The sequence below is a fragment of the Scaptodrosophila lebanonensis genome, unplaced genomic scaffold, assembly GCF_003285725.1.
Source record: "Scaptodrosophila lebanonensis strain 11010-0011.00,11010-0021.00 unplaced genomic scaffold, SlebRS2 tig00000043-arrow-pilon, whole genome shotgun sequence".
Lineage (NCBI taxonomy): Eukaryota > Metazoa > Arthropoda > Insecta > Diptera > Drosophilidae > Scaptodrosophila > Scaptodrosophila lebanonensis.
Genome location: NW_022060545.1, coordinates 3,015,074 through 3,037,781, shown reverse-complemented (window position 1 = coordinate 3,037,781; position 22,708 = coordinate 3,015,074). Strand labels below are relative to the sequence as shown.

The following is a 22,708-nucleotide window of genomic DNA, read 5'->3' as shown; positions in this document are numbered from 1 at the left end:
AATTACGCAGCATTTTTATCTTCTGCTAGAAAAATCAAACAATAAGTGCTTGAAATGAGCAGAGAATGCTGATAACATAATAGCCATTAGTCCGCGGACTGTTAAAAGCAGTGCGTTTATTGCAGCTGTTAATTACAGAGGGCACAACTGTTACACAAATGTTAATGGAATTTGAAAGCTGAGCTGGAAATAATTTGGGAAAACCTTTTGTACTTTACGCATTTAATATGTTTATAATCATATTTAAAGAACTAGTTTCACTTTGCATAAAAGTATTTACTTTTTGGTTAACTTGTTTCTTGGAGTCCAATAAAGTTTAATAATTATTTTTAGTGTTTAATCATGAAATTGTAAAAGGTTTAAAAACGAGAATTGCAGAGCCATTGTAAGATCAGTTAACTTACAACAACTTTAGAAATCTTCATCTAATTTGTATATTAAAAGATCATTTTGTTTCTGAACCTATTAATACATTATTTATTTATAGTTAAGCCATTTTATTTAGTACTTATAGTATACTACTTGTATTTTGTCACATCTGACACTTCTTCTGTCGTTCTTCCCTCCAATAAAAAATGTTGAGTTGTGAGAGTTAGACAGCCTAACCAGTTACCAGTTGTAGGGAATGTGGCTTTTGTTGAGCTCGAACTGGGGGCCTACGTGATTGGATTCATTATGTCGGTACAGAAGGTGTTCTCGTAAATGAGCGGTAGGCAGAACAACAACAACTTTTGGCAACTGGTAGGCTTCATTAGGTTCCAATAGGCACGCTTTGTGTAAATGTTGCGCGTGCGCACTTTAACGGCCCTTTGTTGTGATTACATTTTGAGTTTCTTTTTTTTGTGAACATTTTATAATGAAATACAAGTAATTTGCACACATTGATGAGGACGCGTTGGGGCTGTTTTGGAAAACTATTCCTAATAGGCCCTGAGTAGCTGATGTGCAAATCTAAATTGGAGAATGGGCCCTGAAAAAAAAGAGCAAATGCATTTACATACTTGCAGGTATGGCAGCTACTTATGTATGCGTGTCTGGTTCAATGCGAATAGTTAACTAAAACGTATAAACAATACATAAATTGCTTACAAATTCATAGAAAATGTCACTTAGCTGTCATAAGCCATAAAATAGTGCATAATAAATTGCGATTATAATTAAAATGTATAATTGTTATTGGCACTGCCTGCGTAGAAATGTTTCCACCAATATGCAAATTTCCATTGCAATTCACACCTTTCGTGCACGCATATCAAATAATTCTGCTTAAAAGCCGTTGACTGCCAACTCAATTTCTTTTCTCGCCTGCTCCAATCATTAACAAGCCCATGACGAATGCCACGTTATAAAATAAATCATTTTTACTGCCAGTATTCAAATTGGCTTATGGAATTGTTTTTGCCACGCCGAACATGACTTGGCAGACAATTCAACGCCTTCTAACAAATCGTTGTTTAGTTTTTACATTTAAAATAATAATAACAACACAGCACGGAAATCGCGACTGAGTCTAAAAATACGCTAATAAATAAACAAACGCCATAGCAGAAGATAACAAATTCGTTTGCCATTAATGCAATGCAATGCACTTTGTTTACAGATCTTGATAATGAAACAAAGATTTGTTTAAAGATTACCTCCGAACGTGTTTGTCTTACAAATGTGGATACACACAAAACAATTAGGCTAAAAAAGATGACACGTGCGTCAAACATTGAATGAATTAATGTGTGTTATAAATGCACAGCAATTAGAATGGGCTTGCATTTAATTAAGGAATTTTTTTCAAATTTTAATGAGTACTTTGTGTTACAACAGCAAATTATATGAAGCAAACCAATATTTACAGTCCACAATTTGCGAGTATGAGTTCTACAACGAATTTAATGGAGTTACATATTTTGTTTACTGTTTTCCATTGAAAATTATTAAGAACAGACTTCAAGCAAACAATACTCTGTATATAAAGGGGGTACAACGGATTTAAAGGTTGAACAAACAAGATTTTAAATTGCATATTAAGACATGTTGTTAAATGGACTATTTCGCACAAGTTTCTCTTAAAATGAAATGTAATTTCTACTTAGAAGACATATTTTAAACCTGAGCTCTAACAAATGTATTACGAATGTTGTCCTTTGAATTATATACATATATGTATATAGAAGTAGGAATTCAGTCTTTCTCAGGATTAAAAGGAGCTTCCGTTGAATCAATCAAATTTTCAAAAAGGATATTCTATGATATTTTATAATTGAGCGTGTATTTTAAATTTAATAGATGCTGAAGAAATTTCAAAAGCTAATTGAATTGCTGCTTCTTTTATTTATAAGATCGAATAAGCTGAAGCTGCTCTTTTAGTTGTGTTTGATAAGCAATCATTAATCACTAAAGCTTAGCAATTTTCTACTCATATTTTATCTGAAGTTTGGCAAACGGTCTGAGTTTTTACAATTCCCATAACTAAAACATCTAAGGTTGCAATTCCCTTCCCGAATCCTTTCTAACACTAATTTAAAAGCGTTATATACTTGTAGTTCGAGTGCAATAAAAACTAATTATAACCCTTCACAAAATCGCAGTTCATTTACATAATTTCAGTAAGCACTAGTAGATTCTCTAAGTGCATGTTAGCTAGAGTGTGGACCTACCGCAATCCGACATAGAACTAGCCGCAATTTCACGTGCACTGCCTTGTGACCGGACAATTGGAATCTCCTTTGTTTTGAATTTACAGAATTTGTAAAAACATGCCATAAACATTTAAGATCATTTATTATGTCTATTGTTAAGCAGAGTAACAAACGAATTTGCATACGCTTAGATTTATAAGTTTAGCATAAACAAATCAATTATTCAATTGTTGATTCAATTGTCGTTCCTATGTACACAGAGAGAAAAATGCAACCAATCACGTCCTATACAAAAAAACAACTGCAACTGCTGTTATCTATCTATCTCTTATGTCTCTGAGATTAGTTTTGTATTTGGAGCATCTCTCCAGAGCATCGGCAAGTAAACAAACCGGACTATTTATAAAAGTATGTCAATCCATCAGCCACTTGGCAACTTGGCAATAATACTACGTCGTCAAAGCCATTGACTTGGTCATTGATAATGGAATCTGCGAAGGGGTGGGGGGTTGGGCGTTTGCCTCTGGCTACGTAGCGAGGTGCCCGTGATGCCGTCAATCAAATCAGGCTGCAACGTCAAATCAAGTTCAATGCTGCCCCGACCGATATGAAAATAATAAATGGAAATCAAACAAGTGATAGCCCCAAGCTATACTCATATACTACGACGAGTGTTGTGAGTTGGTAACAAAAAGGAAAACAAAATGAAATGTTTAGTATTGATTTTGAAGTACGAAGTAATTTCAAATAATTTATTGATCGTTTGTGGTCTACTTAAAAGCTAAATAACAAGCTATATTATATACACAAAACCTAACTAGTTGCATAAGCATTAAGTTAAGTATATGCATATATAAGTACATTGAGGGATTGATTGAGCTAGCATTTCATTCAATTAACTTTGATCGTATTTTCATTTGTTTAGTAACGTCTTTTCATAATCACAGCGTCAGTTTTAACAAAAGTTTGTGGCTTAACATAAATTATTAATAGTATGGTATAATATTCCTACATAGTATCAATGCAGCAGAGTTCCATGGAAATGTGGTGTCCCATATTCGTTTGAATGCGATCGAATCGAGTCGTTGAGGCGAGGGCTGCCGTCCAGCAACAACAAACACAATTCTCTGACAAGCTTTGTATGTACGAGTATGTATGTATGTATGTATGTATGTATGTATGTACATAGGTATGTATATATCACAGAGCACAGTTAGAGTTGGTATCGATGAGATAGCTAGTTATGTTTTACAAATCAACACACAAAAGATACACCAACACAAATGCCAATCAGCATTTATCGTTTTGATTTTTATGCATCAGCGAGTCTTCTTTCATGTGCCTCGAGCTCTGTGTGCGTGGCTTCTCATCTATGGTTTTGTAGCTGCCAAATACCTCGCTATAACTTGGCACAATTGGCATTACAAAATTAGGCTTAATAGTTTCACATGTGGGTGTTGCTGTTGGTGTTGCTGCTGATGTTGCTGTTGCTGGTAATGTTGGTGTTGTTGATGCCAGCAATGGCATTGTTGCCTCGCACAACAATTGTGAAGTTTGTGCAGCTTGTGGTGATTGTGGCATTACCAGCCCAACTTCGCTCAATTGTCTGCTTGCTATTGCAGTTGCTTCTGCTGATGTTGCTGTTGCTGCTGCTGTTGTTGTTGCTGCTCTTTCATGTCTATTGAATACATTGAACACGCTTGGATAGACAATCAAGCACGAAGATTGCGGTGTTTTATGCAACAGCTCCAGGGCAGCCTCGTAGCTGGGCAGACCCGATACTAGAGTGTACTCTGGCACTGGATCCTCGTTTTCGGGCTGTAATTTCAGTGCCTCGATATCGATGATGGTGCATTGCGAGCTACTGCTGGCATTGTTGTGATCTGCAACGGAAAAAATAAAACGATTTTTATTAGTTTTTAAATCGTATATATGTATAATTTTAATGTCTCCAAAGAAATAAATAAAGACCAAGCCCTGACCCATTACTGCCTCTGCGCCCGTCCCCCTTATGTTCACCTTGCGTTCAATTTAATGAACAGCCCATGAATTGGGACACCAATTTTAGCACTCATTCGATTTATTTTTCGTTTTATTTATTTATATTTTGGCACTTTTTTCTTATTATGTCACGATTGTGATCTTCACACAACAATTACGCCATTATTATTGCTGACTCGCCGCGCTCTTATTAAGGTTCAAATAGAGCTGTTTACTTGTAGTTCTCAGTTATTTTATTTTTATTATTATTATTTATTTTACTGTGTCAGCTGTGCTAATTACCTTGGCGTTTCGTACTTGAAATACTTGAGTTTTTGGCAAACCCTGCAATTATCATTGCCAACAAAATAGTTTCTAAGACATGAAGGTGTTGCAATAGAGCTGGGAAAGAATGTTGGCAGGTGCCATGAATATTTAATTATTTTATTACATTATTACATATTTAATTATTCCATCGCATTGCTAACAATTGTGTCTGAGCTCCGCGAACTTGAACTGTTCGATATAAGATAAAAGACACACATACTACAAACATATAGTATAACAACTTATGGCTTGCACTGCGGGTCAAGACTTCTTACGTGTCTAGTTTCTGCTTTGAATATTTTTAATAGATGCATTGAGAATTTGTTAACCATTAGCGCTTTATTTGCGCACTGAAATTAAGTTTCTTCTAAAGTGGGTCAACATTATTAACGTCGCGTTATAGATTTGATTGCCTTGATAGTACATGTACCCGATAATCTGTTATTTTGACGCTTACTGATTGCTTTGTTTTACTTGTATGTCATGTTTTTTTTCGTTCACGCAATTATCAATTGCTACTTGGTAGATTACGACTATTTTGGGAAGAGATAATTTTTGTTTTGAGGCACCAGTTCACTGTTTTTACCCAATTCACATATTATTTTTTAGACTATGGACTAGAACTTGGCTATACGTCGATTGATGGAAACCATATTGTTTTGTGTATCTAGAGGTGTGCTCTACCTAGTTCTTTGAAATTACTTCAAACTTTTTTGATTTTTTAGCACATACTTTTATTTGAAGCGCTAATTACAAAAATCAACACGAAATAATGGAAACTTTGCTCTAATGACCAGAGACCTTGCCTGTACGACTATCTGCAGGCCAGAACACCTGACGCCTGTCAAACTTTTAAGCACATACTCATATGTATGCAAGGCACGTACATATTATATCTGTGAGATACAAGTACTCGTACTTACAATTGCGTTTCCACGTCCTGAACTGATGGTACAAGAAGCACGAGCAGATGCAAAATATCATGGAGATCAGTATCAGCGTGAACACAATTCCAATCCAGACCTCGTTCATGAACTTGTCATACTCCAACTGCTGCTGCAGTTGATCGACGCTGGACGAGTCCAGGACGACATGGTTCGAGGCAAATTCAAAATCCATTGCTGCTTCACTTGAGTTCTGTTGCTGATGCTTCAGTTGTAGGGAATTGATGAAGGTGGCTCCGAGCTTTTGGAAGAATTCGTTATTGGCCAGGGCCTCCAATGTGGTAATAGTGGGTGTTGAGGCCTCAGCGGCGTCTTTTCCGTTCTCTAGTATTTTTTGTGCGGCACCGGCGAAATTCTCGAAGTGCAAATCATGCGACAATTCGTAATTCAATGCGCGTGGCACGTCCTCCATTCTGTCTATTTATGCACGACGTATGTGTACGAAATATTTTTGACTGATATCTGCAGGTTATCCACAACACTTTCACTCTGGCCGATTGCCGTTGTATCTTTGTATCTGTTAGACCAGGTTCGTTCACTTTTTAATCTCTGGACGCATACGCAACCAGCTCTCACGGCGTCTACAAACAAACTGTGTTCAGCTGGCAAACAGAGTGTGCTGCTGGGCCGCTTGAGCTCAGTTCGTCGCTCGATAACGATCGCACTCACTCCACTCCATTCGCACTCGCTCTCAACGCACCAAGACTCACTCAGTGAGCGCGCTTAAGAATGCACAGGTAGCCTAGTAGCTGTGGAAAAACTCTCTCTCTCAACCTCTCTCCCTCTCTTGCTGCTCATTTGTCGCTTGGCTACGCACCAGCAGGCAAAGACTTTGTCATTGTGTGTGTGTGTGTGTGTAGGCATGAAATGATCTTCTTGTAATTCCAAACGATGTACTCCCGCTCCCTCAACCGTCGCGTCTGGTATCGTCTCCTCTCGTCTTTTGTGCCACAGACAATGCCTTCGAATTATGGGCCCATAATTGGCGTTACAAAGCGGCGCACATGTTGCCTATGCCTTTCGGCCTGCCAGCCAGTCCAGGCATGCCTGCTCAGGCTCAGGCCCAGACCTAAACTACAACGTACTGTTATGGAGCATCGATCTTCATTTCTCTTAGTATCCGTATTCTTTGATTTCGTTTCGTTTCGTTTCTGTGACCGCCTCGCCTGCAAATGACATATCTTTACATTTGTATTGTTTGCTGAGAAAAAGAAAAGAAATTATTGCTGTAGGATAATGTTAATGTGTGTATGTGCGCCTTGGGCTTGAGGCCGATGGTTGCTCTGTCTCTTCATTTTCTGGTTATTTTGGTGGAGTTTTAAATTACAAATACGTGCAGATATCTTATTTCGGCACTGAGCAGCAGTTTGTGGGCGCAAGCTAAGGCGCACACATCAAATATTGATGTTCTGTTTACCTTTTTCAGCTGAACAGACTGGCCTTTCGATCGAGAAGAGAAGAATACTGCTTAGATTGATGGACGGATGGATTGATAGACTCAAAGTATCCTTTCTAGCTGACACTTAAGTATTAAAGATAGTCTTCATGAATTGCCATTTCTCATTACGTTGCGATATATAAAAAAAAAATACTCTTGAATACGCGCACTCAAAACATTGCCGATAAGATCTGCCTCTACTCGTAAAGCAAGATCATTAAACGGAAATTTCAAATAAAAAATTACTTTTCAACAAGATGCTGCCTCTGATGATGGTGAGGCTTATCTTTTCGCAAAACCAAACTAAGATACCCTCACATTAGCCCAAAGGGTTGTAAGATGATGAGCTCATCGAATGCACGCACAATACTCGTAGTTGAAATGAGAAAACTAAAAGAACATTCTTATCATGATTGACTAATCTGGCTGAGGGAAATGAATCAGCGAAGACGTTCATTTGTTTGCCTGCCTATTGCCACAGACAGAGGCAGAGAGGGTATGAGGTACTTTATTATTGCCTTTGGCAGATAGCAGTAACTGTCGTTCGATGACGTTTTGTTTCCAGCCCATTTAATGAGAACGAAGAAGGTTTCTGCCTGCAAAATTAGGCGGGTCTACCTCATTGCGGCTAACCATATGCAGGGCCATAGAGTTCAGGTAAAAGATTTCGCAATTATTTTGCTCAACTGTCTACTACGAACAATGGCAATCTAATTAGGCAAAGCCGAAGACCAGTAGTTCACAAAGAAGCCATACTCGCATCTGTGGACATTGTGGCCCTTTCTACGGCCTGGTCGCTTACTTTCTTTCGCTGTCTGCTTTATTGGCTTAGTTTGAACGACCAACTTGTTGTCTTTTTATAGCGTCCAAAGTAGCTTTAATTTAGGGCTTAAATGAGGCATTTAGGCATTCTTTGCTTTGTATTCAATGCCGACTTCTGTGCAGTCGCTCGAGCCTACCGACCGCTTTGTTTCTTGCACTGGCCCCACAAAATTAATGAGTCCAGCGAGCGGCTGCGCATGCGGGTGATGCGCTGATAAAGCCGCTTAATTTTTCACCGACTATGGGGTCGCTGGGTCTGCCTTCTTTGCATAATGCAGCAGCACACACACACACACACACACACACACGAACCCTCACACACACAGTCACTTAGCATAGCAGTTTATTAATTTTTATGTTTTTCTCTGATTTTTGTTGGTCAGTCAACCACCAGGTACGATCAGAGTTGCTGGCGTGCTTCGGAGCACATCAAGCTCCGCTGACGTTAATAAATCGGCTTAAATTTGATCTTGAGCATATATATTTTCGTAAACGAAGTGCTGGTCATATGCTCGTACCCATGTGTGGTGTTATTGATGCTCTAAAGACTTGACCCTATAAAGCTACCAGCGAGTGTGTTGCATTGGCAGATACACAGAAAATTGTCGTGTGTGTGTTTTGCTCTTTTTTTCGGCTGCAGCAAGCTAAGCAGCTTTATTGGCCTAAGACGTTGTGGTATGTTGCCATAATTACATGGCTAGAACTATTGCTGTGAGCCACACGACAATCAATTCGATTGGAGCTTGCTTATAAATATGCATGAGTAGTTGAGGGCAGTGCCCAGCAAAGCTAATTCATTTCGAAGGTTTTATTTACAACCTTATATTGAATAGTGCACGGCAGATTTTATACACATTTAATGCAATGTCTAAAGCAGTAAATACGATATGAATATTTACAAGCCTATTAAGCTATGAGGACCAAGGTTAGCAGCACATCGTGAACTTAAACTAAATAGGTAGGTAAATAATCAGATGATCTTACATCTTAAGCATTTCAAATATAAATATTAACAAAGCGATAGAGGTATGAGGACGAACATTATGATGGAGTTTTCAAGTAAAATATTAAATTAGATGAATTTTAATCTGAACTAGTTGAACAAGACTTAAGGTCTTGTTAGGGGGTACAAACTAAAAACGAACGAATTATGTTGCAGGGGAAGAGCAAGCAAAGCTATAAGTAATGAAATGCTTACCTACTATATTTCACTTCATAATAAGTACAAGTATGCTTCATTTCATTATTGTGCTTCTTTTCATCAACTATTTTGACCAAAAACTGAATTTCCAACCCCTGCCATATTCCTTATACTTGTATAGTACGAAAACTGTGGATTCATTTCCATATAATTACAGACATAACGTATTTATCGCAATGCTCAAATTAAGTAATCAAAGCACAAAATACCTACAAACTAAATGCGAATGCATTATGCTACAGTGGAACAACAATCAAAGCTATACAAGTAGGTAGTATTTATTTCAACTTAAATGCCTACGTATTGATACTTAGAATAAGAAATGCAAAACATGCAAAACATATTTGTCTTTACCATACATTTAACCGAACTAAAATTCTATCTGAGTAAATTTTAATTAAACATTTTTATTCAAATGCTTATTTCATTCATTAAGTTGAAGATACTCGTATGGAGCTATGCAAGAAACCCTACTTTGAGCTCCGATGGGTATCTAATAAGGCTAATAAAATTAAGAATCCACTTTATATACTTTCACATAAAATATATATATGCATTATTTCTAAGAAAGTTTCACTTTATAAGTACGAGTTTATTATTTATTATGCTTTATTTTATTATTGTGCTTCTTTCCACCAACCATCGTATTTGACCATAAACTGAATTTCCAACCCCTGCCTAATTCCGTATACTCGTATAGTACGAAAACTGAGCACTCATTTCCATATAATTACAGACATAATGCATTTCTCGCAATGCTCTAATTGAGTAATCAACGGCAGCGGCTGTAATGCAGAATCTTGAATGTGAGTCCAAAAAAAAAAAAAAAAAATCCCGAAAACAACGTCAGCACTCGCCCATGAGCCGAACTCACAGCAGTCCATCAGAACCACCCGTGAACTGAGCCATAAAGTCAACCGATTTCAAGACGACATCCTGCCAGGCACAGGCAATGGGCAACTGGAAGCACTTGTTCCAGAGCCAAGGCGCAACTCGGAGCTCTCCCTTGCATTCAAGCTCAGCAAGACGTGGCAACCAACTGAGCTGTGACGCCGGGAGGGACGCAGCGTTACAGCAGCAACAATAACAACAATAACAACAACAACAACAAATAGAACAACTAGAACAACAACAACAACAACAAGATGAACTGTACGCAGGTAATTGCAGAAGTCGGGCGCAGTGATGTGAAACATTTGTCATATGGACTGAGACGTGCATGAGAGATGCCATGGGAAAACTGCCTCGATTGCAGCTCTAGCTACGAGTTTAATAATAACAACAACAGGGCAGGGTAAGACGTCTCGTGGCGGTGGTGGTGATGGTGGTGTCTTGCTCTTCTAATCTGTGATATAGGTCATGCAACCCTCAAGGTTCCAAGCCCATGCCGCTGCCTTGCGACTTCTGCTTTGTCTTATGTCTTTTGTCTCTCGGAATTCGTAGAAATTACGCGTGAGCATGCAGAGCCAGAGCCAGAACCAGAGTTAGAGTCAGAGTCAGAGTTAGAGCTATGTATGGCTATAAGTATGTACGAGTGTATCCTGCAGCTACACAGCTATACGAGTATAGCAAAAGTAGCCTAGCCTACACATCCATAGCTCTATTATGCTTATGACTGTCGCTCCTCGCCGCTGTATCTCTGTTGTATCTTTATCTGTGCCTGTTCTTGTGTCTGTCTAACAAGTGCGCCGTGAGTGCGGCTTTTATGCAGCGCACAATTAAAAACGCAGTTATGCATAAAAGTTAAAACTGCCAACCATAGCACCAACATAGTACTCGTAAGCAACAAAGCACGATGTGTTGCTAGAAGTTGTAACCACTTTCCAAACTCCCAGTCACCATCACAGTCCCAGTCCCACATGCTCGTTCTCGCCCAGAGTCCCAGCCAAGCATTCAATGTCAATGAACTGGCCCTTGTTCATACCCAGTCTTCCACATCCACATCCACATCCACGTAGTCGTTGATGTTGATGTTGTCGTGGCTGGATTTTTACTTTATTTGTTTACGGTTTTGTCGTCTGATTATCTTGGCTCAAGTTCGTTGTGCTTGGACAGGCTTCCTGGTATGATTGCACCTCAATATATATCTATATATACATATATATATAAGTGTATATGTATTTACTAACTGCTTATGATTTTATTTCAAATTTATTGTCGCCATAGCTCGTGCTCTTGCTGTTTCTGTTGCTTTGGCTGTCCATTCGCTTGTCAAAGTTCTCTCTGTCGCTTTGTTTTCTTTGGTTTATCGCTTCAAAGGTTTTCTAAGCATACTATATACTTGTATATACTACCTATGGAGTACATTGTATGATTCAATTGATTGCACATCATTAGCACTCAAGCATAAACATTTTTAAGCTCTACAGCCAGCCTTATATGTAAGACCGCTAGTGGGTGTGTTTTCAGCTTACTTTCCGGTACTCTTTTATTTCTTTCTGTTAATTTCTTACACCATTTTGTGGTTTTTGGTCATGTGAAGGTGAAAATGTTGTAACAATTACCTGTGGGGCGTAACAACAAAATAAAACAATCGATTGTTCTATAAACACCGTAGTTCTGAACTGTCTAAGTATATTTTAAAGCTTGGACAGATGGTGCCTCAAAATAGACTCAATTATAGAGAAATTTGAAGAGGTGATTCAAGATACTAGTTTCTTTAAGATAGGTTCAGCCGATCATTTACTGGTATTCGATAATCCACCAGAATAGGAGGCCTCAGGGTGACGAGGTGGCTGAGAAGATCGCACCCTATTTATCTCCTCAACAAACATCTCTAGTTTTTAGTTTTTCATACCTTCATCATTTTTTTAAGTTGATTGTATTTTTGTAAGCACATTAATGAAAGTTATTTTAACAAAATTAGCCGCCAAATTACTATAGAAATGAATAAAATATTTTACGTTCGAAAAAATACATTTTATATGGCCAGCTGATGTTGAAAAAAGAAAAACAGTTTGTTCTCTAAGATTTAGACTGACTTCATTGAATACGGCCTGGTCCAGAAAGCGCGGTTAGGGTAGGTTTTCTGAAATGTTATATATTCATACCTTTTTAATTTCATAGATTTATAAATACACGACCAGTTGCTGCGATAATATAAAACGAAGGAGTTATTAATAGTTCTAGAATCTGGAATATTGTTTAGAATTGTAAGATGATATATTAATCAACTATGTTAATAAACTGGTTTAAGTTTTAATAAAAATTTCCTCAGATAAAGAACATGATTTCCAACATTTCTTGAAGGCAACTTAATTAAGAGAAACCGGAGGTAGTTCAGATTACTACTCGATCTTTTCAAAAGAGTTACTTCTTTTATATTTTTAATTAAAATTCTAACTTTACTCAGTTGTAGTTTTGTCGGATGTCATTTGTCTATAATTGATTAAATAATTCAAACTATTTAATAAGGTGTCGATAGCACACTTGTGTTTTAAATGAAAAGTACAAAAACGTTTTTCTGGATTAGTCAGTAATAAGTAGTTGTCTACAACTAACTATCCAAGTAGCAATATATAATATTTCCAGTTCAATAAAAACCAGTCCGGCTTGAAATTATTATTGAAACGAATCAATAGCTAAACTTTTGCCCAGATACAAATAGGTGTAATACTTAGTTAAAGTGTAGTGTGAATCACGTGTCGAATGCAAATTCCATAAACTATTCTCTCTCTATACTCTTTCAATGTATTGCTTTAAAGTGCTTGCTATTAATAGCTGGTTTTAGAGGGTAAGTGAACTTTACAACAACTAGTTGCAATGCGTTAATACCTTAATAGCTGTATCGTGCCTTTCAGTGCACATTTGATTTTGAGATTAATTGAAGAAATAATTAAACATGTTTACAGATACAAGTTTAATTAAGTTTCAGTGCAACAAAGTAACTTTAATGACTCTTAGACGTTCTGCTATTAAAGGTCTATGACATCAGCTAATCGGATTGATGAGAATTAGTTGGGCAGTTAGTTCCATATGACGCCTCGATTGACCCCAATTCTGATTTTGGCGCCTCACTTCAGAGCCCAGATGGCCTCAATCGGTGCCCATTAATTTTAAGTCGCCGCATTGCAAACAAAAGTCCAGACGAATGCATCAAATTATGGCAATCAATACTGAATTTTCGTGGTTATCCTATTATTGATTCAGTCTGTGGCCCGGCGTGTGTTAACAATAACATAAGTACTATATACAAGTAGTCTTGTGTAGAGACCTGGGTATGGGAGGAGCACGATTTTCACGACAGCCAGCTGGAAGAGCTCGAAAGACGCATTCAGTACTTCTTTATTTTCTTTTTTTTTTTTTTTGGGCCGTCAACGCTTATCAGTCGACGCTTATCGGACCGAAATAATATGCAAGGTGCCCCTATCGCCTATCGTTGGGCAATTCATCAAAGCGACTATAAACTTTCAATTTCGGAGCGGGAGGCCTGGATATGGGTATGAGCATGTCATTATTGACATTACAAATGTTATTGATTGTAGTCGGTTGAGTGGCAGCGGGAGTAGTCGTAGGAGGAAGGGGGAGGTGGAGATACGAGTATTGGTTGCCCATTTACTTCAAATTCGTTTCACTTTTCCGCAGCGGGATTTTTCCTCATTGGTCGAGTGGAGGGGTGCTCACGAAATCGAAAGTACATGTTAATTATTTCCCCATACACAAATAAACAAACAAACTAATAATAAACAACAACAACAGCAACAATCACCTGCATTCATTGCAGTCGCCGATCAATTTTCACTGATAAGCGCATTAGTTCTCGAGTGTTTTGCTTGGTTACCTTTATTTTCAGTTCTCCTCTTTTTTCCATTTTCATTTTTTGAATATCAATTGAGCCCGGCTGCGCTTTGTGTCAATCAACGGCACTGAAGCATTGCCTATGAAAAAATATTGTATATACACATTTCTTATGTGTTATTTGTTATTTGGTGGTGCCTCGTCAACATCGTCAACAGTAAAATGCTCTCTTTTTGGAGGTCTTTGGTGCGGTAGCGTTACATTCGATTTTGGACTTTTGGCTAACGATTCTGGGAAGTGTCGGTGTCATGGGGACACTTTTCAATTCGATATGCATTGAATTGAGGTAACTGGGTAATGATATCGTTGAGCTCTTTGGTTTGTCAATGAAATTGCAGTGAATGGTTCAAGTTTGAAAAGGGAGAGTTGGGAAAAGTCATTAGACCAGCTACTTATTGTTAGAGACATGTCTATTGAAATGTAATCGCTTAAATAGTGGCCCAGTTATACAAAATAAAACTTGTTGACTCATGCAACAATCAGAAATAATAAAATACATACCTATACAAGCACATGTTTAGTATATAAGAACTTGTACTGTTGTTTTGCCATTGCTATTAAACAACACTCGAAAGTTTTACGTCTCGAATTTATATTAAGATAAGATTTGTTTTTTTTTTTTTTCATTTATGAATTTGTATTGCTTTTACAATTGCTTTTGCTTTGGCAAATATTTTGAGAAATCTATTCGATTATTGAAAAAATACATTTTAACATAAATTTAATGTAATCAATTTTTTAAAATTTAATATTATAATTAGTTCCTGAAATTTAAATGAGCTTAGAATGCAATTCGATAGCTGCTTTGAATTTCAAATGAGTTTCGAGTCATCGCAACTGCCTTTGACTGATCCAAATAGCTGGAAAACTGTCCCTTGCATTTCCCGCTCGAGCCAATGCATATACCACATCTCTGCCACCTTTCCTCTATTTCCATTCGCAATTAATTGCTTGTCGGGTCAGGGCAGGAGAGGTGCGGGCGTTAGAGCTTCTGTCACATAATGAAATTGTTTCTATGTAAATACAAAGACGCTGCTCCGTATTTAAAGTCCAATCTGCAACAATTCAATTAAGCCCAATAACAAAACCAATTTGTAATGCGCTACAGCTTTTTAGCCTCAGTCGACGTTGTACATGATGGCGACGACGACGACTCTGGGCCGCGAAAGAGCCAAGACAAAGCCATCGCAGAACGGCAAATCCAATTAAAGTAGTGACAACGCCACCGTAGCTGCTGTGACTAAAAAGGGCAATGATGCCAGCGCCTGGCATGGAACGGTGGGAGCAGAAGCCCTAAAACCTGGATAAAAGGCTCTCGTGTAGCTTATGTTGACACCTTCAAGGAGGAAACTTATAATTTCTATATAATTGTGGCTCAATGTGCTAGTTTCTGTTCCTAAATTTTTTTTCAAAATTTGAAGAAAAGAAATATAAAGCATTGATCAGACAATTTGCAAATGATGTCAACAATGTCATCAATATATATGTTTTTTAATTAAAATTAATAAAAAGAATATACTCAAGCAATGTTTTTTTTTTTTTTTTTTTGATACAAAACTTATACTCAAGCAATGGTTTTTTTTAATACAAAACCTTAATTTAGTTATATTTAGAAAAGCCTACTCAGACATATTAGTCTACAACTTATGTGCATGTGCATGTCTGTTATAGTTTCTTGGTGGAGCATAATGAAACAATTATTCAGCGGTCTGGTATGTAATTTTTGAATCAGATACATATTCATCCAACGGTGACGCAAAAGAGAAACTTTAATTCAGTAGATAAATGGCAGTGAGAGCTTAATTGAGATCAGCAGAAATATTATGCATAACATTTAAATTCTTTTTAATTATTTTTTGTAATTAAACAATTCTAACAATTCTTAGATATAATTGCCAGCTATATATATAAATGACTTTATGTTTATGCGACTCTAAACAACAGCACCTCAGGACTTGAAATAAATTTTATATTTAATTATTTAAATAATATTTAATAACTTAAAAAAATATTGGGATTAAAGTAGATGCAAGTTTTGCGAAATTCTTCAAAGATATGACAATTTTTTAGCTAACTTTTAAAATATCCCCATTTCTACCAAGGAATCGAAATTAAATTGAAACTTATGATTAGTCCGGAAAAAAATTGCAGATACTTGTAGTCTAAGAACTAAAGTTAACTTCCTTAACCATTTATTAGCTATGTACAAGTCCCCCCATTAAGCGCATTAAAAGAAGAGTGTGAGTTCGTACAATTTTGGAACTTTGGACAACATTTTGGCCATCTATCCCAATGTGCAGGGGTCGTTTGAGTTGTGAACGAGGAGCGGGTCTGAGTGCATAAAAAATTGAATAAAGCGCAATTTGAAATGGCTCCCAAGCTTAGAACAACAGCTCTGTGTGCCACCACCTGCTGTTCCTACTCTTGTTGGTGGTTATGGCGATGGTGATGGTGATGTTGGTCGTCGAGGTGGTTGTGCTGATGCTGCTGCTGATGCTGCTGCTGCTGCTACTGCTGTTGTTGGTTGGCTTACATCTGCAAAAGTCGACTTCAAAGCAATTGCGACATAATTAAGTTGACAACAGCAGGAACAGCAACAACTCGCGCGATTGACACCACTGACCCAGTTGTGCTGATGTTGGCAGAAAACAAAAAAACAAAAAAAAAAAAAAACAAAGAGAACCGGACTACCGGCTAGGTTCGGCACGGCTCTTGGTCTGGTTAAGTAAACTGTGTGACGTCGTCGTCATCGTGGCCGTCGTACTCGTAGCTTAAATTGAAAATTAAAATTGTTAGACAGCGTGTCGCGCTGTCGCATGTCGCCTGTCACTGCCATTTGTTTTACCCTCTGTACCCTACAATCGAAATAAATGCGATCTGTGGCTTTCAAAATGAAAATAATCATTTCATTATTAAGAATTACTATGATCTAAAAATGTGGAGCCAAACTTTATTCAAAAATTGTATAATGTACATTCCGTTTTTTACAAAATTATTGCATTCTATAATTCTTTCATTAATAAATCAAATCGATTTGTATATAGGAGTTTTTCATTTTAATAAGGAGCTTAAAAAATGTCATTTCATTGAAATTTATTTTTTCCTAATTAAAAATTTCTAACTGGATAATTTAGAGATAATGTTTGTGCATAGCAGACCTCGAAATCTCGAAAAATGTTTGAAAATTTTAGCAAGCCTTAAAAATTGAGTTAAAAGCTAATAGTAAACTTACTATAATTTCCTGCATAACAGTTTCTCTTCTTCAAGGCATAGAACATTGCAATATTATTTTGAAAATACATATTTTGAAAAATAATATAACACCCATTGGAGCTTAGAGTAATATAAAGATTTAAGTTCAGTATGAAAAAAATATATTAAAATTAAAAAAAAAGGTATTCTTGATTTTCTAACATTTTTTCTTAACCATTTTTGAAATCAGTTTAGTGACAAATTTTGAAATGAAGTGTAACTTAGTAATTACTATTAAATACATAGTTTATAGTTTAGTAATTGTAGCGAATTTTGTAGTGTGGTAGACCGATAGTCTAAGCCTTCATCACACTCACTTATTTCATTCAGCGTTTTGGGTGCAATTTTAACGGGTTTGACCAGATGGTGGGTTGCTGGTTTATTGGCGGCTTTTTATTCTCACACCGACTAACTGTTGGCCACCAGTTGGTGACTGCCGACTGCAAGCGCTTTTTCTGGCAGAAAACGGCGCTTTTAATGTTGTGCGGCTGCTATTAAGCCACCAGCTACGACGACGACGGCGACGACGACAAAATCCAATTAAAGAAATTATGTTTACATATAAAAAACAACAACTTGGCCGCATTTGCTGCAAATTGTTATTAAAACCATTACAAACAAACTGCCAGCTAGCCAGTCGGAGCAGGAGACCAAGTCGCAGTCCAAGTCGGAGTCGGAGTCAGGCAGTTAGAGCCAACTTAGAGTTGGCCACGTAGCACTTAAAATGTTCACGCCTCGACCACACGATGTAGGAACACAAGTCGTATGTATGTTTGTATGTAGGTATGTAGTTTTTGTTGTTATTCCCTGCTAGGTGCATTTCAACATAAGTGGTTTGGCAAGGATCTGATTGTTTTTAGAGGAAGTGCTGCTAAAAGCAAAAATAACATGCATGCCCAACCACCAGCTCGCATTCAGAGGCACACACATGCTTAAGCTGAGAGATCCTTAACAAATTTTTAGCGTAATTCCTATGAAAACATACAGCAACAACAACCAGTTGTTTTTTTGTGGTTCTCACTGCTGATGGCACATATGAGATACTATTTACTGGCTGTTGGCATCATATTGTATAAGCAGACGAGCAGGAACCGTGCGGAGTGTGGAGCAGCACTTTATGAAAACAAATTGCTCAAATTACAAGATTTTCTTGGTTTTTTTTTTTTTGTGTGCCATTGAGACTGCGACTGCTCCTTAAGCAGAGAATGAAGCAGCTTGTAGTTATTTGTAACTCAAAGATACCAATAAGTGTGCATTGGTGGGTGTGTGCTGAGAGATCTGCTTAAGTGCACTCGAGTATGGATTACAAATGAGTCACAGGACATTGCAACTAAACACGTAATATGTAGGTAGAGTATAGGTCTCTTGTTTTGTCAATGAGGAAGTTGTTATTCCATTTTTTATGAGCGTTAACCTCCAGGGACTTATTGGACGCAATTGGCATAGCAACATCGGTCTCATTAGCCCCACAACTGACACATGGCTAGAACAAAATTTTATACGCGTCATTCAATACAAAAGATAAGACAGACTCCAACAAGTATGACGAAATTATTAAGACCCTAATCTAGACAACAATGAGAATTGCGTAGGCGGGCGTGATTCATTTAGAAAACGTTACACCGAAATTTAATGAGCACTGTTTAAGAAAGATAACGAAATTCTTGTAAAAGATTAGTCATTATAATATGAAATCATATTCTGCAGAGATTTTTAGATAAACAATTTTGTGAAAACTATTATTTGATTTTTTAAGGCCACAACATAATATTTTTGAAGAAATTATTTTTTGTTACTCCATTTAAGAGAGATGTCAACTAATGGAATTTCACTTGTCCAAGGCTCGATAGCTTAAAAGTATATTAGATTGGATCCTGACTTACATTTTTGAAACACAATTTAATTTAATTTAATTTTTTAATATCTACACAATAGAGGCGACGCTTATTAATCCGTATATTTTTAACTAAGCTGTTGGTATGTCTTATAGTATTATATTTTTTCCTTCTTCTTCTTTTTATAAACTTTGCTCAACATTATGCGTAGTTTCCTATTCTCGCCCTTAAATCTTAAGTCAAACTAATAAATGATTGAGGTTCCAGCTACTAATTCTTAGTCTTACGAAAGTTTGAGTGTAGCCAAATCATTTTTTAACGATAAAAAAAAAAAAAACAAAGGGCAAGTAAAAAATCCATCCTAAATAAGTAGTTGTGAAGTAAACTTACATATTTGAACATAAAATATATTACAATAAATAATTTTTAATTAAGCTGCCGCTTAACTCTGATTCGTGCCAGATTAAGGGAAGGGAGATCTGAGGACTAATTTCTTCATTCATTTATCCGGGATAATACAAACTACGGCTGATTAGCAGACGAGATGGCAATCCGAGTAGCAGAGTTTTCATTTTCATTGATTTTTCACTGCTCTGTGAATTGTTTTATAGATGCTATTACTAATTTTGGAAATTCCTGTGCAATTTAGTGGCTCACCTGCATAAATCTAACGACTAACGCACATTACAGCGCCCAATCCATTATCATAAGTGCGGCGGCTATTTGGTTTTACAGCTGAAATCAAACTGAAAACGCACTTAGCAACCAGTTAAAATCTGGAAAAAGGCATAAATCTAATTTTCTCCCCATTTGACTGGGCCGGGCATCATAAAAGTGATGCCCGAAGGCGGCTCGCTTCAAAGGGCGCTCGGATGAGTTGCTTCTGGTGTTACTGGCGCTGCCAATGATGATGGCTATCATCTAAGCGCTGCTCGAAATCCATTTGCACACCTCAACATAAAAAGCGGGCGAAAAGTTAAAAGGCTGCCCCCAACTTGCCACAATACGAGTAAAAGGCGAAGCGCAAATTTTCAGCGTTTTTGTGTGCGCAGCGTGCACGAAAATTATTTTATGATGCTTTTAAACTAATTTTCCGTGGAAAAACAACGTGCCAACAAGCGATGGTGGCGAGCGTCACAGTTGAAAATGAAATTGGGAAAGCTAAAAACTGTTGAGAGCCAGAGAGCCAGGGGTCGAAGGACGTGGCAAGGATGTGCAAACGCGTGGGCACGTCAACAATTTTATTCACCTTGGGTAGAGAAAATTTTTGCAAAGCGTGGCGGACGCGAGACTGACGCGTAATTGTATGCCACATGCGGCGCGTAACAGGTTAAAACATTCACACACACTCGTATATACTTACCTATTCTACATAAGTACAACATACATATATAGTAGTATATAGTCGAATATCCACAGTTTCAGTCACGAACTAGTCGTAAAATTAGTGAAAAGGTTTTTAATGCCTGGCCAGCAGGCATTTGAATTTTTGAAGGACTGCGACTATGATGCTTCAAGGGCCTCTTGTTTGCTCAGTGGCCGAATATTTTGGTCGTTTATTTTTTCGCAGACACTTTCAGTTTCTCATGGCCAGCCATGGTCCCGTCCTTGGCTTAATGCCGGCTGTGTCACTCATTGGGGTTTTGGCACTGAACTTGCGGCTTATCTAAAGCCATCAATCTAAATTGCCGCAAAAGGGCATAAAATTTTAGAGGCATAAACTAAGTCCGTATTACTCGTATTGTGTAATAATAAAAATATTTTTATGTCCGTGACATTTATGCGCAGACAAATTGATTTATCTGTCGTGGTCATAATGAAGCCGGATTTTGATCGATTTGTTGAGAAAATTAATGAATTGAGTTCTTGTTAGGCAGGCAGAAAGACTCTGCTTTGCAGACAAAGCAACGGCAGGAAGTGCTGCATGCAACATTCAAAAGATTTTTTCAACACCTACGAAGACGAGGACTGGCAGGCATGTGAATGCATGTGTGTGCGTTTGTGTATACATGTGTTGCAAAATCTCTAGCACAAATTGACATGTTCTGCTCAATAATGAAGCGATCAGTGGCAGCCTATTCAAAAATTCGAATGCCTGCCAGCCAGAATGTCTGCCAGCCTGCCCGCTGATTTGTCAGCACCAGCAGCAGCAGCAGGAGCAGTGGAGACAGAAAAGGAAGACACTTTGACATTGTCTTGCAAGGACTCAAACACATACACACGCACACATCCCACATAGATGCAAAGTATAGAAGAGTATATTGAGACGGATACATACATATACAAGTATACCCGTACTCGTGTCACGTTGCTCAGGTAGATACGCACTTATTGTTTCTGACATCTTCGTCTTTGTTTGCTTTTGCTCTTTTTGCCAGTCTTGGTCTTGCCAAGGCCTCGACCAACAACATTTTCCAGCAACTTCATCGAGGGTTGCGTGTTTGTTTTTGCAATTGACAGCCAACTCTACGCTTCGACCGTATTTTGTAAGCGTGAGCATAATTATGGTTTTCAATTTATTCCAGGAATTCTAAAAGCAAACGCAAACTCAAGCAAACTCAAAGGCACCACACGACGAAGTATCTTTGGTTATTCGGAAATGCTTCGCTCTAACTAAAGGTGCCATAAATTTGGTCCAATGTAAGTGAAGTTGATTTGGCTGCTGCTCATGCTGCGTTTTGTGCAGCAGGAGTCAGCGGGATCAATAAAATAGTGCAATTGCCACATGGGGAGTGCTAAATTGAACAATTACTGGATGGGTGGAGGACGTTCGAGGCGACTGAAGAGCTGTTCGTTGCATCTCTTTCAAGGTAAAGAAGATATAAAGTATGTAAAGAGGTGGCTTCCTAAAATGTAGTCTGAAATGAATAAAACTTTTTAAAAGTATTTGTACCGTGCTTGTTCTTTGCAATCACTTATTAGACGAGCGAAAATCTTGCCATGAAGCCTTAAAATAAAATATAAATAAATAAATATTTGAATGGAAAACTAGGTTAATTAAAAAATGAAACAAATGGAAAACAGAATTTAATTTGTATTATTAGAAGAGTATTTGAAGTATATTTTTATCGTTATTAATAAAACCTAAAAATATTCATTTAAATTTATAATACAAAAATATTTATATTACAATTAATAGCTTTTCAACATTAATAAAAAATCTAAAAGACATTTTATAGTACTTTCAAAAATAACCTCTATAGTCTAACGGCTATAGTTCCTTGTTGTTAAGAGTAAATCCTTTTCATTGCCAAGAAATCCACCAGTACGTCGTCTGCTGTCCAGACAGGCAAATAATTTACACAAAATGTCATCAAAATATTCAAGTAGATCAGGATCGTTAATCCTAAGCACAGCCAGAATATTAAGCACTTCTACCTTCTTTTATAACAAATTTGTATGGGAAATATCATGCACCCTTTTATCCTATTAAGACATCTCACAAATATTTAGCTACCATTCGGATTTCGTCTCCGAAT

General features: G+C 37.3%; 1 protein-coding gene across 1 annotated transcript; it reads right to left on the bottom strand.

Annotated features, from left to right (window-relative positions):
• Positions 1-3,407: 3,407 nt before the first annotated feature.
• On the bottom strand, positions 3,408-6,749 carry LOC115622619 (protein commissureless 2). Its single transcript, XM_030516620.1, has 2 exons — positions 5,864-6,749; positions 3,408-4,516 (listed from the first exon to the last, which is right to left on the bottom strand). Exons 1-2 carry the CDS (start codon positions 6,294-6,296, stop codon positions 3,924-3,926), a joined length of 1,026 nt encoding a protein of 341 aa, XP_030372480.1. The 5' UTR covers positions 6,297-6,749; the 3' UTR covers positions 3,408-3,923.
• Positions 6,750-22,708: the final 15,959 nt, after the last annotated feature.